Source organism: Sinocyclocheilus grahami, unplaced genomic scaffold, assembly GCF_001515645.1.
Source record: "Sinocyclocheilus grahami isolate Dianchi unplaced genomic scaffold, SAMN03320097.WGS_v1.1 scaffold542.1, whole genome shotgun sequence".
NCBI classification, from domain to species: Eukaryota; Metazoa; Chordata; class Actinopteri; order Cypriniformes; family Cyprinidae; genus Sinocyclocheilus; species Sinocyclocheilus grahami.
In genome coordinates, this window is record NW_015505721.1 from 180,036 (window position 1) to 197,403 (window position 17,368).

The window sequence follows — 17,368 nt, forward strand, 5'->3', positions numbered from 1 at the left end:
ACACACTGTCAGAGCTGTGTGAGATCACTACCATCCTGCTTTTGTGGGGGTGGGTATGGGTGTTAAATAATTATTTTGTTTGTTTGTTTTGTTTTTTCCCCATAGGTTTTTAACATTGTAAAGGCTCTTTACTCCAAAGATACTACAAGCTAGTCAGTCTATTCAGTAGGTGTAATGTATTCTAAGTTGCTTCAAAGGTATTGCAAGTATTACATACAACAACAACAAAACAGTGCATTGACATAAAAAAGGAAATGTACTTTTGGTACTTAAGTACTTTTAAAAGCAAGTACTTCTGTACTTTTACTTAAGTAAAAATCTGTCTTTACAACTTTTACTTGTAATGGAGTAATATTTGACCAGCAGTATCTGCACTTTCACTCAAGTACTGGAGTTGTGTACTTTGTCCGCCTCTGATTATTATTAATCATAATAAACTATTATTTTTATATTTTCATAATTTTTCTGTCTCTGTTACTTTTCACCACAGTTTTACTATAGGCTGACAAGAATTATAGCAACTTACTTTGGCGTTAAAACTATGGTTACCACTGTAAATTTGTTCAAATATACAATGCTAACCATAGTTTCTTTCAAAATGTTGTCGTTACAAATCTACATTACAAATTAATATATTAAAATGACCAATGTTTTAGACGGTGGCAAATGCCACGAAACCGTAGTCTCATAATAGTACGAAAACTAGAAACTGCAATACTATATTTTAGTACTAATATTAAAAAAAATAGTTACCAAGGAACTTTTTCATTTATAGCCATTCGATACAAACAGAGAGATGTTGTAATGGAGCAGCTGAGCTTCACCTGGTCGGACTCGCACTCTCGGGTGCAGGTGCTCATGGCATCCACCCACAGGTTGGGGTTCATCTCGTTGGGACACATTCCCGCGTGAGAATAAACCACTTTGGACAGGGTCATTGGCATCGCTCTGGCGCGCGAGTCCAAACGCAAGACGCAGAACTGTCCAAACAAAAACCAGATCCATCTGGGAAACAGCATCCACCACATATCCACGCGATAAAAAGTCCTTTCGAAGAAGAAAACGTCCCAGGGGTCAAAAACCTACGCAGTCACTTCCCTGTGCGTAAAACAGGGCACAAGTAAATAGGGACCCCGGCTAAAGTGGAGACCGTGTGATCCGTTCAAGAGGTTTGTGGAGTGGAGGAGAAGTCGATGCGCGCGCGACGTTCATCAGCGCCGGGGGATTAGAGGTTGCGCGTTCAACCCTACTACTAAACATTTCATATCATCTCAAACAAAGCCTAACTACTCTTTTTTGCTAATGTTGCGTCGCACAGTGAAGGGTACACTAACTTCTCGAATGTCTTTGAAATTGAAGACGCATGAGGCACCTGCGTGACGCACTAGAGCACTTTTTAACTCTTCACTACCCATCAAGAAGTCGTCGGCTATGTTTGGAATGGACAGCTGGTGTCTACTGCATAGTGCACACTGCGCAGTGTACACTGAAAACCGGCAGCTCAGTTTCTTCTAGCATGTGAAGCAGTAGCAGTATCCAAAGACAAACATTTCAAATGGTATGTTGCCACACTCGCCCCTTTGCATGTTCAAATCATATCAAAATGATGTACAAATTGAGTACACTTGAATGCACTACAAAGTTGGAATTGCGAGAGGGAAACTTTGTTTAAGACCTGACAGTCTGAGTTGAATGCTTAGTTAAAGAAATGTGAACTAACTAGTTGGAACTGGTTACATTCAGTGTTGAGTGTAACGCATTACTAAGAACTGTAATTTAATTACTTTTTCCTTTGAAAGTAAAGGGATTACTCTTCATTTTTCTGTAATTGAATTACTGATGTGAATGCATTAAATGCTGTAGAACAATTCTATATAAAACAGTGGTGGATTTAACATCAAAATCTAACATCTAATGTTAAAATGTACGTTTTTAATATAACCGTCTCTCTTTAAATACTATGGTCAGTTCAAGAGTAATTTATGCAGTTATATATACAGTGGGTACGGAAAGTATTCAGACCCCCTTACATTTTTCACTCTTTGTTATATTGCAGCCATTTGCTAAAATCATTTAAGTTAATTGTTTTTCCTCGTTAATGTACACACAGCACCCCATATTGACAGAAAAACACAGAATTGTTGACATTTTTGCAGATTTATTAAAAAAGAAAAACTGAAATATCACATGGTCCTAAGTATTCAGACCCTTTTTTCTGTGACACTCATATATTTAACTCAGGTGCTGTCCATTTCTTCTGATCATCCTTGAGATGGTTCTACACCTTCATTTGAGTCCAGCTGTGTTTGATTATACTGATTGGACTTGATTAGCAATGCAGTACTTTTTGGCGAGAGTAATTAGTACAGTAATCAAATTACACCATTGAAGTTGTAATTAGCAATTTTTTTTTTAAGTAACTTAACCAACACTTTTCTCAGTAAATTTCATTTGTATGGCATTTAATGTATGGTTAATTAATAATATAGATAATACTTGCCAGATACGAAAACATATACTACTAATTTACTTAAAATATGTGAGTAAATAAATATTTTATATATATAATATAAAATATTTTCAAAGTTGTAAATACAACAAAGATTATATACAAGAAAATACGATTTCAGTCTTTGTACTTTAAAATGTAACATTTAATTCAATGTTACTTATCTGTTTTCTTTCTTTGTAATTGTGAAAATAGTTAAAATTGTTACAGTGTAGCTTAACCAAACTATATTTCCCATCATTCTGGCACCAAAGAATAATAAAATGTTGAAAATATCTGGAAACTTTAAAACAGTTCAAAAGAACAGCATTTGTTTGAAATACAGCCTTGCTAAATAGTAGTATTTTCCCCTGACCCCTAATATGTACACTTAATGGTAGTGTAACTATATTATAATTTGAACATACATAATATCTGACTGCCACATGTTAGTAAACATGAATTTTAAAAGTCTTCAAGTGATGTTCAGTCTTATAATACCAATAAACACACTGCCGCCAGGAACATATTCACCTAAAAGTTAGTCTGTGTCCCATCTGACTTTAGCAGACATGGGAACGTTACCTCCAGCTGTGTGGGTACAGAGTAGAGGTCATGTGGTTCAAACATGCAACCAATGCTGTCAGCAATAAACACCAGACTGCATATGAAACTGCCTTACAGTGTTTTAAGTCTCCCTATATAGTGTCATCAAGAACACATAAAATAAGAGTCACAACTCTCTAAAAAAAAATTCAATGATTACAAATATATGATTATTAGTAGTCTATTGAGCTCTAACTGAAGTAATTTCAATGAAACAAAAACTAACTAAATCACTAACTATATAAATAACATGTGGCTTGTGTTAGTTTGTTAAACCGAACTGACCTGGAATCACTTCAGTTCCATCTTTTATAGACATTTCTGAGAAAGCAGTACTAAGGGTAATTTTTTTTTAAATTGAGATTTATGCATTATCTGAATAAATAAGCTTTCCATTGATGTATGGTTTGTTAGGATAGGACAATATTTGGCCGAGATACAACTTTTTGAAAATCTGGAATCTGAGGGTGCAAAACAATCAAAATATTGATAAAATCGCCTTTAAAGTTGTCCAAATGAAGTTCTTAGCAATGCATATTACTTATCAAAAATTAAGTTTTGACATATTTACGGTAGGAAATGTACAAAAATCTTCATGGAACATGATCTTTACTTAATATTCTAATTATCGATGAAAAATCGATAATTTTGACCCATACAATGTATTGTTGGATATTGCTACAAATATACCTGTGCGATTTATGAATGGTTTTGTGCTCCAGGGTCACATAAGACTGAATTCACACATCCATCCAGAACAGTTTGATATTTTGAGAATGGCACACTATAGTGCAATATGACAGAAATGTGCAGCTGTCTCCGTTTTAATTTGTGAAAACATGTGCCCCACCTGCACTAAATCAATGCACCGCAGCAAGGAGTGATTTAACGGCACTTCCACTTAAGCTGAATCTTTTGTGTGAACTTATGAGCTTTCCGAAAGGTATTAATGCTGTCTGTATGCCGGGGCTCCCCACCCGCAGGAAGGGTCATAAAAAAACAATCAACATGTTATTACCTCTCATAAGCTCATTATATCGTCTGACGTGCACACAACAGAGTTAGCAACACTCAGCTGAGCTTTGTTTTAAAAGTTCTTTCTGGAAACGAGCCGCCTCCACACACACACACACACACACACACACACACACACACACATAGTGCAATATGACAGAAATGTGCAGCTGTCTCCGTTTTAATTTGTGAAAACATGTGCCCCACCTGCACTAAATCAATGCACCGCAGCAAGGAGTGATTTAACGGCACTTCCACTTAAGCTGAATCTTTTGTGTGAACTTATGAGCTTTCCGAAAGGTATTAATGCTGTCTGTATGCCGGGGCTCCCCACCCGCAGGAAGGGTCATAAAAAAACAATCAACATGTTATTACCTCTCATAAGCTCATTATATCGTCTGACGTGCACACAACAGTTAGCAACACTCAGCTGAGCTTTGTTTTAAAAGTTCTTTCTGGAAACGAGCCGCCTCCACACACACACACACACACACACACGCAGCAGGGTGACCAGTGATTCAATGTCACTGTCGATTCTCAACACAGCAGGCTGTTCTTATGCAAGAGGTGTTGCGCTCCTGAGGTGCAGAGTGTGTGTTGCTACATCTGGAGGACACATGCCATCTGTTTTCATTTGAAAAAAATTTGCCTCACTTACTGTGTTTAGGGCAAAATATGCACTATTGTAAAACATCTATCTATCTATAAACTTAATTTTTGTTTAGTAATATGCATTGCTAAGGACTTCATTTGGACAACTTTAAAAGCGATTTCTCAATATTTAGATTTTTTGCACCCTCAGATTCCAGATTTTGCCATATCCTAACAAACCATACATCAACGGAAAGCTTATTTATTCAGCTTTCAGATGACGTATAAATCTCAATTTCGAAAAATTGACCCTTATGACTGGTTTTGTGGTCCAGGGTCTCTCTCTCTCTCTCACACACACACACACACACACACACACATATATTACAAACAATTAATAAACATACACAGTAAAAAATGGTTGTGATTTTAACAGTAAAAGACTGTAAAAATGCTACAGTAAAAGCCTATTAAATAGTAAGTTCCTTCATATGGTGAAAAACTGTAATTTTGTGTAAATTTATGGCAAAATACAGTTTTGGAAGTAAAAAATAATGTATAATTTACAGTGAAAAACTGTAAATTGACATTCCCAGAATTCACTGTTACATTTCGCATTTGAAGTTTTTTCTTTGAAATAACTGTTTATTACCGTCTTACCAGTTAGGGTTGTATGTTAAATCTTATGTTCCTACTGTATTTTTACAGTAAAATTCTGGCAACCACAGCTGCCCATTTTTTACCATAAAGTTTACAGATTTTTTTTTTTTTACAGTGTACATATGTACATACATATATACACACGTATGTATATATATCCACACACACACTTTTTTCCTCAGCATCGCTTTGTCTTATAACGGCGATTAGTTGAGGTTAATACGAGACAGCTGTTCCCTGATCAGCAGAGTTTGCCACATGCAGCTGGATGTCTGGTTTTGAGACAGACCCACTGAGAAGGCAGGTGTTTACTGACAACTGAGCGAGATCTCATGCTAGTTTCACCATAAGGGGCAAGAGCTGTGATGTGGTATGAAAACATGAAAAGATAATGCCACCTTTTTAAAGTTCAGATGCGAAACCAAGCTGAGAACACGTTATCTTCAGGAACGTTCCACATTTCGCATTTTTATACAACCGCAGTTGTTTATATGCTTTTCTTCGGATACTAGTTACAATGGATAGTTTGCATTGGACCATTGACACAGTTTTTTTAGCTCCTGCACAAATACAAGGATTCTAGTGTAATTTCCCGTTTTTTTTTTCTTGAGAGGCCTGCATTCTCGTGTGATCTATTGCGTTTCCCTTAAAATGTGCAACTGAGCGAAAGAGGTCAAAGGGCAGTCGGTGTACCGAGTTAGTCCCTGATTTCGATGCAAAACAAATTGAAATGGAAATAAAACTTCCATCAGGGTTTCGGTATAATATGACACCAATCTCGCAAAGAATATTTTATTATTATTTTTTAGAAACATCAGCATTTTTTCAGTACAACTGACTTTGAGAGGACTATTCACACTCTACTGAACTTCGTCTGCATTAAATCTTAAGATTTATGAAAGCTTTTGGCAACTTCTCCTTCTTTGTACTTCCATGAGCATGACCAAAACCCCTATAGCCAGTTTTATATTTGCAATTTAAATGAGACATTTAATTAAAATGCAAATCTTTAACAAGCTGTTTTATTGATTTATTCTCCATTCTTCTGCACTATATTGCCTTCTGAATTTCAAACTAGTGAAAACACATAATTCATCTCAAACTCTGATTCAAAGCTAAATTTGACATCCTATATGCTGGTGACTCCATGTAGTCTAGTCCAGGAAATCTGATATGCTGTGTGGAGCCTACAGAAGAGTTTAATGGAGTGGAAACACTTCCTTCCTCCTACAGAGAGCATTAACGCTGTCTGGAGTCTCATTTCTACAAGAAGAAGCCTGTCCTCTATTGGCAAACTTTAGCAATGGCATGTTGCACTGGATTTTTTCTTTGTTAAACCTAAAGAAAGACATGATCAAGGCACATGCATTTGAACCCACTCACCTTTTGTCCCTTGTTTGTTCAAAGAAGTCTTTTTTAGAAAACACCACAAAAAAAAAAAACACTGTTACGAGAATGCATGAAATATTCAAATGTTGCAAGTCGAGCTGTATTTGACCTCTAGAACATGACTAATAAAAGTTTCTCTAACTTTTAAATCAACTAACTTCAAAGGGTTTAAAAAACCATTAACATTAAAAATAATCAGTCACTTTATACTGCATAAAACATTATTATAAAAGCTTTTAAAGTTTTTAAATAAGAAAAAAAACCTATAAATGTAATAAATATCGTTTAAATGTAATACATATTACAATATATTATATAGTAATGCATTTTAATTAAGTTTATAATGTATATGCGTGTCTTATATTTTTATTTAAATCACATTAATCTAGGTTAATATATGCAGTAGACTGTCATTCATGTTAACAACACAAACACAAAATAAAAAGCAAAGAAAATCCTGCAAATGGTTTCCCAGCTGTCTTTTAGTTAATTGAGAACATATGAAAGAACAGAAATCATTTCGACTGAAGTGTATAATACTTCTTTTAATCCTCAGATTCTAGTATTATATAATACTAAAAACTCCATAACTTAATGTCAATAATTTATCAGTGTCTTTCCAAGGGGCTAATGTTAGATCTCAACAATAGTAGCATATTGTTAACAAATGTTTAATGATATTATGCTTGGTTAGACAGTCAAACCCTCAGAGAAAACTAAAAACAACTCGTAAGACAAATCTTTAGAACTTCTTCTCACAGTAACACAAACTCTATTGAGTCAAAAAGCTAATTTACAACAAAGCAGTGTATATGCGCCGCTTCTAAACCTAACCTCAAGCATTCCCCACCAAAACTGCGAGCAGAAATGTATTTTATGTTCATAATCAACAATGCAGCGAAGTGTTTAGTAAAATGGCACTACTATTACCTCTATATCTTGAACACAGATCCTGCTTCTCAAATATGTGAGAACCAAGCACTCAAGGGGAGTCAATATGAAGCTGACTGGAAGCTCTCCGTGGTTAAATATCCTATTACTCATCTCCAATTCAGCTCCTCCTAGGGGAAAACTGAGAAATCTTTTGCTACATTATTAAGTTCAAGAGAAACAAGGACATTTTGCGTTCATACACGAGGCCGATCTACTCCAAACAGTCCATGCTAGTTTATAGAACGAGTTATTTGGCTTACAGTGACTGAGAGAACTGCATTCAAAATACAGCACTGAATTCTCAAGGGTTAAATATAAAGGACGCTTCCCTCATAATGGCAAGGTTTTGGTAAAGTGCACAGAGAGTTGTCTGGCAAACAAAACCTTTTTTGATTTCGAAGCCTTGGTATGAAATTAGCGTGGCTTCTTCCAATCAATGCAGGCGTACAAACCACTACACAACTGATTGGCCAGCATGTTGGACAGACCTCTTGTGATAGGACAGTATACATTTGTTGGATGTATAATGAAATGCCTACTCTCACACAGTGAGCCGATATGAAGGCAAGGCAGTGGGACGGATTGGATGGGAAAAGTGGGAAAGTCCCGTCGTGAGCTGAATGGATTTGAATATTCAAATCGAAAACCCCATCCACCCCAGAGCAAGTCAAAGCTGTAGAACAAGTTATCTATGGTTACAATGGAGGAGGAGGCACTAAAGATACATCTGTTAATGAAGGAGAGGAGGAATAAGGCTAACATCTTGTATGAACCATTTACCAACCCAACACGGGAGCATATTTTGGGATCTGAAAAGTGTTTGGGATTTCAGGAAGCAGGTCCCAGATAAACCTCTCCGAGTCTCGAATGTGAAGCTAGTAGGTGAGCCTGGAGGCCTTCATGTTGTAGCAGGGCCTGTCGGTCAGACCTCCCTGACCTCCGGAGAACAGAGACAAGCTTTCGGTTTTCTCCAGCACCACCTCCAACTCCTGGAAATCCTGTAGCCGTGCCACGTCTTTATCCTGTTAAAAGAACACGCACACATTTAGACAGATGTAGTGTTGAATGATCTGGAATAGGGCTGTATATAAGCCTAAAGCATGCGATGCCAGATGTCAAGAAATCCCCCCCCCCCCCATTTCTGCCCAGCTCCATTGTAATGTTTCGCTCAATTGAAAGTGTATATCAGTCAGTCTGTTTTTTTTTTTTCATGTGTCCAAAGCTGTCAGAAAACCTTAAGTGTAAGAAATCAAGAGCATGACTCAACTATATTTCTCGAGATTGTGGTTGCTGAATAAATTCACTTTGTTTTAATAGTAAACATTAACAATTTGGAGTTATTGACATTAAAGGGATAGTTACGCTACACCTACCTCCTACATCATCCGCTGGAACGGATGGATGGATGCACGTTTTTGGACTTCAAAATCTTGACCACCATTCACTGCCATTATAAAGCTTAGAAGAGCCAGGACATTTAATATAACTCTGATTGTATTCGTCTGAAAGAAGAAAGCCATATACACCAAGGATGGCTTGAGGGTGAGTAAATCATGGGGTCATTTTCATTTTTGGGTGAACTATCCCTTTAATATGAGGTATTTCACTGATTCACTGCAAGCCTCTTGTTTTTATGTAAACCGTGTTTATTTATAAGATATAATATAATTACAATATAATGCATCAAAGCTTGATTAGGTCAAATAAACCATGGATTTACTGACATTTGCTTGATTGGTGTTTATGAATGTGCAATAATTCTGACAACCTAAAAAGAAACTTCTAAAATGACAATAATCATGATTAATAACCGTGATTATCATTTGTGCGCTACATAATCAAGATTAGCCGTTTAATCACTATCGCGCAGCCCTAATCTGAAGTACCCTCCATTCCTCTGTTGTTTTTGAGGCTGCAAATGACAGGTAAAGCGACTAGATATAGCAGCAGAGACATTCCCATGATGCAGTAGGGCTGTTCAGCTCAGTGCGCTGTAGAAGAGTTTTTGCCTGAGGCTTTTGTACCCATCATTATTGGTTTAAAAACACTAAAAACTCAACTCCACTAGTGTCTGCAGATATTAAAAATGGCCAAAAGTACCATCAGATTTCAGCCGTTAGAATCAAGTTTGTCGCTCTTTTTGCATTCTACTCTATGTAAAAAGCACAGCTCAGATTTACCAGCTCAACAAACCTTGTCTGTAGATGCAGACATGCTTAAACAGGAGAGGATCTTGCTCAACCAAACAGAATGTCACTTTTACGTAGCATCAAGATGACTAAGAGGGCCAAACTAAACCATGAGGAACAGATCCAAATCCCCATTCCTCCACCGACAACTAGAAATATGCATTTGTGCAGGAAGTGTTGTCTTTGTATTCATTCAAGTGCAAGATCAAACAACAATGCTGCCACCAGGATGACAGTGCAAAGCTCTCTGTTGTCATGCCCAACAACACTCTTTACTTATAATAATAGCACAGTTTCAAATGATTTAGTGCTTTTAGATGGATACAACAGAATACAAATATTAGGGGAACACAAATTTATATTTAAACTAGTGCTGTCAAACGATTAATCGCATTCATAATAAACATTTTTATTTACATGATATATATATATATATATATATATATATGTGTACTGTTTATTTATTATGCATATATACACACACATTCATTATATATTTTGAAAATATTTAATATACATTTATATTATTATATTATATATAAATATGTTTAATATATAAACAACAAATTTTTCTTAAATATATACAACATTTGTTTGTATTTATATATACATAATAAATATACACAGTACACACTCATATATTATGTAAAAACTTTTATTTTGGATGCGATTAATCGTTTGACAGCACTAATTTAAACATGTTTTTAATCAAATTAATTCAAGGGATAGTTCACATAAAAAGTTTAAAATTCTGTCATCATTTACTCACCCCAAAGTGGTTTCAAACCTGTATGAGTCTCTTTCTTCTGTTGAACACAAAAGAAGATATTTTGAAGAATGTTAGTAACCAAACAGTTCACAGTAGCCTTTGAATTCCATAGTATGGAAAAAAATACTATGGAAGTCGATGGCTACCATCAACTTAAAAAAAACAAAAAAAAAAACAACATTCCTCAAAAAATATCTTCTTTTGTGTTCAACAGAAGAAAGAAACAAACAGGTTTGGAACAACTTGAGGTTGAGTAGATGACGACAACTCAATTTTTAGGTGAACTATCCCTTTAAGTTTCCACCTTACGCTTTAATATATTATTTTTGACATGTAAATTAAAGGGGTCATTTGATGCTGCTAAAATTTGGTGTAATGAAATGTGTTTATGCGGTTTAAGGTTCAAAAAACACATTATTTTCCACATACTGTACATTATTGTTTCTCCTCTATGCCCCGCCTTTCTGAAACGTGTCGATTTTTACAAAGCTCATTGGTCTGAAAAGTGAGGTGTATGCTGATTGCCCAGCAATCCAGTGCGTTGTGATTGGCCGAAAACCTCAAGCGTGTGACGGAAATGTTACGCCTCTTACCATACTGTGATGATGCCCTGTCAGGCCGGAGCGACGAGACAAAAACATTAAAACCCATTATAAACGAGGTATTTGTTGCATCCAGTGGGGACATAATTACGGATTATAATGACTTATACTGTCTTTTTAAGCATTGCGTTGCATCGCGCCGTGTAAACATTAAACCATGTCTGCATTTGTGATCGGAGAAATGACAAACAACAAGTGCTATTCTACACTGCTCAAAACTCACGTTTGAATCATCAGGCGTGGCAAATTCTTTAAATATAAAAAAAACCTTACTTACAGCCTAGAGTGAGTGGAGGCCGGCTTGAGTGAGCAGAGGCGGGCGGGCTAGAAAACGGTGCGGCTGGCGGGCTTGCAGCAACCACATGTGATGACCCCGGTCTGGACTCCGCTTCGTCCACGGTGAAAGCCGATCCGGCGATCGACAGCCTGAAGTTGATGTATTTTCTCAGCAACCAGCACGGATCAGCTTTAGGCATGACGAAACGGATATCGTCCTCTTTTAGAAGACCAAACAAAGTAGTTTCGCTTTCACAACGAAACACACAGCGCCTTCACGACATGGCGGCAGCGGCAACAACAATACTACAGCGAGAATAAAAATTACGCCTTCTTTCTTTGCGTGAACATTTGGGCGGCATTATGCAAATCTTTCCACATCGTGACGTAGATATGTGGGGGCGTGTTTAAATGAGCCACTTTAGGTAGGTGTGGCTGACTCTTAACTTTTATAAAGAATATCTCTTTGGATTTGAGACTTTAGTCTTCGCAACTTTACAGATCTTCTTTATGCACCAAGAGCTTGTAACACTCCAAAGAGAAAGGAAAAATTGAAATCGCATCATATGACCCCTTTAAGGTTTAGATTTGGGGAAAAAAAATTATTGTATTTTTTCCAATTAAACACCAAAAACTCTCAATGAAAACAAAATCATTGTAATTGAAAATAATTAATTAAATTATAATAAAAAATTGATTAAAATGAAATAATTAAAATAAGTTATAATGAATTAACAACAGACTATTCTACCCATTTTTTATGTGTCTGACATCAACATGCTAATGCTCAACTGGTTGAATGCTCAATTGTAAGTGGAGCTGCTATTTGTGTACTGCTAATGTAGAGTGTCCAAATTGCTCTCTTGTTAGGATACTGCCTTAGGAGGCAGCTGTCTATGTAGGCTGTGAGGCAGCTCACTGGGTGTCTTGACTTAGCTGTTAATAGTCTCAGGCCTCACCTTTCTGAGCATAGTGTTGGGCAGCTTGCGGATCTTCTCCACGTGCTCTGCGCTGATGTCCAGCTCGCGGCAGCACACGCGGAGGAGTGCGCGGTACGTCAGCTCCTGCCGGTCCAGCTCCACCTCGATGAAGTCGTTCTCTCTGACGTTGGTGTTCTGGATGCGCACCTTCAGGACAAGCTCTGAGAAGAGACGGCAAGTCTGAGATTGTGACATGAGGAATCTCTCTGAATTCCTCAAACCGGTCTGTTTGAGTGCATGCACATTTAAATAAAGAGTTAAAAAAAACGTGTTAGTGGAGATCTACCATTGCCTTCAAGACGTGTTGGAAAGATCGAATTTACGAGATATGAATATGAATGTAAAGCACCTTAAATGTAAACGTGCAGCTGCGATTTTTAGTAAAATACACTACCGTTTGAGGTCACTTTGATTTTTTTTTTTAAAGAAATTTATATTTTTATTCAGAGAGGATGCATGAACTTGATCCAAAGTGACAGTAAAGACATTTATTATGTTATAAAAGATTTCTAATACAAATAAATGCTGTTCTTTTAACTTTCTATGCATCAATGATCCCTGGAAAAATGTCACCGTTTCCACAAAAATATTAAGCAGGAGAACCATTTTAAATATTTAGAATAATAAAAAATGTTTCTTGAGCAGCAAATCAGCATGTTAGAAAGATTTCTGAAGGATCATGTGACACTGAAGACTGAAGCAATGATGCTGAAAATTCAGCTGCGCATCACAGGAATAAATTATATTTTAAAATATTAAAATAGAAAATTTATTTTAATTGTAATAATTCTGACCAAATAAAAGTTGAAAGATTAAAAATCTTACTGATTTGCTGATGACATATGCACGTGTGTATGTATATATTTTTTTCTTCATTTATTTTACTACACACACATACGTACGTACATACATATATATGTATGGGGGGTTGGGGGGAATGGAGGTTAGGGGGTGTGCCCGAAGTGTGAATCCGTATGCAGAAAGGCACGGAAAACAGATAATGCATTCTATGGAGCCACTAATGGGACATGGTTAGCGCTTGCTAGCGGTAGACTGTTACATTATAGTACATGAAAATTCACTTACCACATACACAGAGCAAGGAGAGATGACTGATAGGACAATGGCGAATGATTTGCAGATACTGAGTACCACTGACAAATATCTAATCTTGTAAAATGTGTGCCTACCATTGAACTCCGTAGTATAGAGTCCGTGTGATCTCGAAAGTGAAAGTAAAATGAGAGCGCGCAATCGAAAGCGGTTTCAATGCCCTGCATATTAGTAACGGCTCCCTTATGGCCGCAATTTATATGCAGTATAATTACCCAATGATATAATTGCGAGAGAAAGTACTGAAATTTTTTTTTTATCCTCCCATCTCGTAGGCTATTTATTCCTTTTAGGGGTTCTGTAGTACACTTAATTTCCTTTCCGAACACGGAATTGGGATGCGGCGGATTGCGGGGAGTGGGGTGGGAGATCACGATGCCGGCTCAACATCGTGATGTCTGTCAGCCATCGGCGATGGACGATGGCATCGTCTATCGGCCCAACCCTACTAGCAACCTCATAAAATCGTCAGCGATTTCTCATGTGGAGCTCAAAGCAGAGGTGCATCGAATCATATGAAAGGAAGAGCCTTTAGATACTCTTCAGTTCACTGACCAACAAGTTTCCTAACAAATCCTCACTGTACCTTGTACGTTAACAGGAAAAGTGCTGGTGAAAAAGAAGGGCTGGAAGGCCGGCATGGATCCACCGAGCTGGGAGCAGTTGATCTGCTGCGGGATGGACTGCTGCCGGGTGACGCTGGCGCTTGAGACCTGCGGCTGGCCGCTGCTTCCGCTGGGAGAAGGAAGCGTGGGACACACTGGGCCGTTCTGTGCTATAGGATGAGGGTGTGTAAACTCGCAATGGTTGGTGTGATGAGTCTCTGACGAGAGCTCCATGGGCAGGCCGCCGTTCACCACGCCATTCTGCTCCAGCATGGGGATGTAGGATAACTCCTGCTGGCTCTGGCTGTCTGAGTAAAGGCTCTTGGGCTGCTGATGCTGAGGCGGAAGCTGCTGCTCTTGTGTCGGCGATAAAGTCGCTGGCTCTGACTCCAGGGGCTCTGGATGATTGTTGGTGCCGTTCTGCTGTGCTATGCTCAGGCTGTCGTTATCCATCTTGCTGTACAGGAAGGGCGGGTTGGAAAGATAGTTCGGAATGATTGGCAACTCTGGTTCCTTCACCTCAGGCACGTCTTCCTCTTCCACTGGAGACGAAACGACAAGCATGAATGTGACAATGTTAGGACATTAAAGCGCTTAATGAACATATATAGAAGGTTTTCGGTTTTCGTTTTTGCATTTTAGTGTATTGCAGTGTACAAAAATTATTATATGTGACCATGGAGCACAAAACCAGTCATGAGGGTCAATTTTTTGAAAATGAGATTTATACATCATCTGAATAAATAAGCTTTCCATTGATGTATGGTTTGTTAGGATAGGACAATATTTGGCTGAGATACAACTATTTGAAAATCTGGAATCTGAGGGTGCAAAAAAAAAAGAGGAGAAAATCGCATTTAAAGTTGTCCAAATGAAGTTCTTAGCAATGCATATTACCGATCAAAATCTAGGTTTTGATATATTTATGGCAGGAAATGTACAAAATATCTTCATGATCTTAACTTAATATCCTAATGATTTTAGGCATAAAAGAAAAATCGATAATTTTGACCCATACAATGTTTTTTTGGCTATTGCTACAAATATACCCCAGCGACTTAAGACTGGTTTTGTGCTCCAGGGTCACATATGTTATAATAAATTGATAATTCAATTATAAATTATACCATTATGGCCAATGATGGATTGATGGCCAGTATTAAATTCTATATTATTTTGTCTAAATATCTGAACAAATAAAACACTACAAACTAAATTCAGTAGTAATTTCATACAATATGAAAATGGATATTCATTTTAAGATTTGCTAAACATTACATTTAACACTATTATTAAATTTGTAGTGTTTGTAAAGATTAACTTTAAGCTAAAGCTTTAAAAAATTTGATCAAGATGTTAAAACGGTGGAAGATGGAAGGTTTTAAATATGTATTTTAGTGTTTTCAAGAATTAATCAATGCAAATATGAAATATGATGCAAAATATGAAAAGTGATAATGTTATGGCTGATAAATTCTGTAATATTTTTTTCTAAAAAAAAAAAATACCACTTCTCAACTTTGGCCCTCGAGCTCCAACCCTAATGAATCCCACCTGAACAAGATAATCAAGGTCTTCAGGATTACTAGAAATTTACAGGCTGGGGAGTAATGTAAAACAATCAGGTGCAAGAAGGTAGCGAGTTGATTAGCAATTACAAACTGCCTAACACACAAAATCCCGCCCCAAACTCACACTACTGGTTCGTCCGATGTTGCCTCTGCATATTAAAATGAAACAATTTTTAAACTATTAAGAGAGAAAGAAAGAACGATTTCTTTATTGAGGAGCAGCTGATGCAGGACTGAAGGTATAGTTCACACCAAAATGAAATTTGTAGATGAGTTTGTTTCTTCATCAGAATAGATTTGGAGAAGTTCAGCCTTTCATCACTTGCTCACCAGTGGATCCTCTGCAGTGAATGGGTGCCGTCAGACTGAGAGTCCAAACAACAGATAAAAACATCACAATAATCCACAAGTAACTGACACGACTCTAGTGAGGTGAAAAGCCGCATGCTCGTAATAAACAAATCCATCATTTAAGATGTTTTTCATTTCAAACCATTGCGTCCAGCAAAAATACAAATCCTCCATCCATAATATTGCTTTTTCCAGTGAAAAAGCCATCTTGTCTGAATCAGGCGAGAAATATATACAGATCAAAAAAGCAGTTCTAAAAAATATGTTGGTGCTTTGATGTGAGAGGACAACAGGGAGGACATGTTATTATGGACTCGCATCTTCATGTAAATTATCGTGATGTTTTTATCAGCTGTTTGGACTCTCATTCTGACGGCACCCATTCACTCCATTGGTGAGCAAGTGACGTAATGCTACATTTCTCCAAATCTGTTCCGATGAAGAAACAAACTCCTCTACATCTTAAATGGCCTGGGAGTAAGTAGCCACATTTCAGCAGATTTTAATTTTTGTGTGAACTATTCCTTTAAAAAGGGGGGAAACTGCGCCCCCCGGTCACATATCTGGCCATGTCTTCACTGTCAAGTATAAATTATGCCCAGCAGCTCTGTCATCTACAGAATAAAGGCGAATTGCTGTTTAAGAAAAGGTTAATATAACTGTATACGCTTAGAAAATCAAACAGAGTAATTTCGCCTGTTGGGTGAGTGTTAATACGCACCATCCGTTAATCTCATTCTGAGAGTTGATGTTGACTCCGCTCTCCACTAAAGTCTTCACCTCCTCGATGTCTCCGATGGCACTGGCCTCTCTCAGACGCTCCTGTAGCTCTTTATCCAGCGATGTCGTTGACATTATTCAAGTCTTTATGGAAATAAAAGCTTCATACGAACTGAACACACACTGTGCTTTTAAGACCAGAGATAAACATACACTCAACTTGCTCCGCCGTGGCTTAAACTGGTGTCTGTTCTGGATGATTTTCGACAGGGAAGTTGAAAGGAGTCTATTTACAGTCTTTAGATTGAAATCGGATCAAAACGGCACAGTATAATACATCGGGTTGTGTTCAAATAATCATTCGCCGACTACCGCAATCCACTCGTATCCGCTGCACCTCCCATGTTGGGGGCAACTTTCTGTGCAACACCTTCAGATCATCATCTTTGGTTCCTACTTACGATCGCCAGTAAGCAGGTTAAAGGGGTCATATGATGCGATTTCAAGTTTT

The 17,368-nt window shown here is 37.4% G+C and overlaps 2 protein-coding genes across 2 annotated transcripts in view; both read right to left on the bottom strand.

Moving 5' to 3' along the window:
* Positions 1 to 1,494, bottom strand: part of LOC107555656 (WAP, Kazal, immunoglobulin, Kunitz and NTR domain-containing protein 2-like) — a 4,834-nt gene extending 3,340 nt beyond the window's left edge. The window contains exon 1 of the mRNA XM_016238521.1: positions 825 to 1,494. Within this exon, the coding sequence (XP_016094007.1) occupies positions 825 to 1,028 (204 nt within the window). The 5' untranslated portion in view covers positions 1,029 to 1,494. The remainder of the gene's footprint in view (positions 1 to 824) is intronic.
* Positions 1,495 to 7,305: 5,811 nt separating this feature from the next.
* LOC107555643 (ankyrin repeat domain-containing protein 40-like) lies at positions 7,306 to 17,304 on the bottom strand. The gene is made up of 5 exons (XM_016238507.1): positions 16,859 to 17,304; positions 15,735 to 15,769; positions 14,197 to 14,757; positions 12,477 to 12,658; positions 7,306 to 8,703 (listed from the first exon to the last, which is right to left on the bottom strand). The coding sequence occupies exons 1-5, from the start codon at positions 16,990 to 16,992 to the stop codon at positions 8,557 to 8,559; spliced, it is 1,059 nt and encodes a 352-aa protein (XP_016093993.1). The 5' UTR covers positions 16,993 to 17,304; the 3' UTR covers positions 7,306 to 8,556.
* Between the last annotated feature and the right edge of the window lie 64 nt (positions 17,305 to 17,368).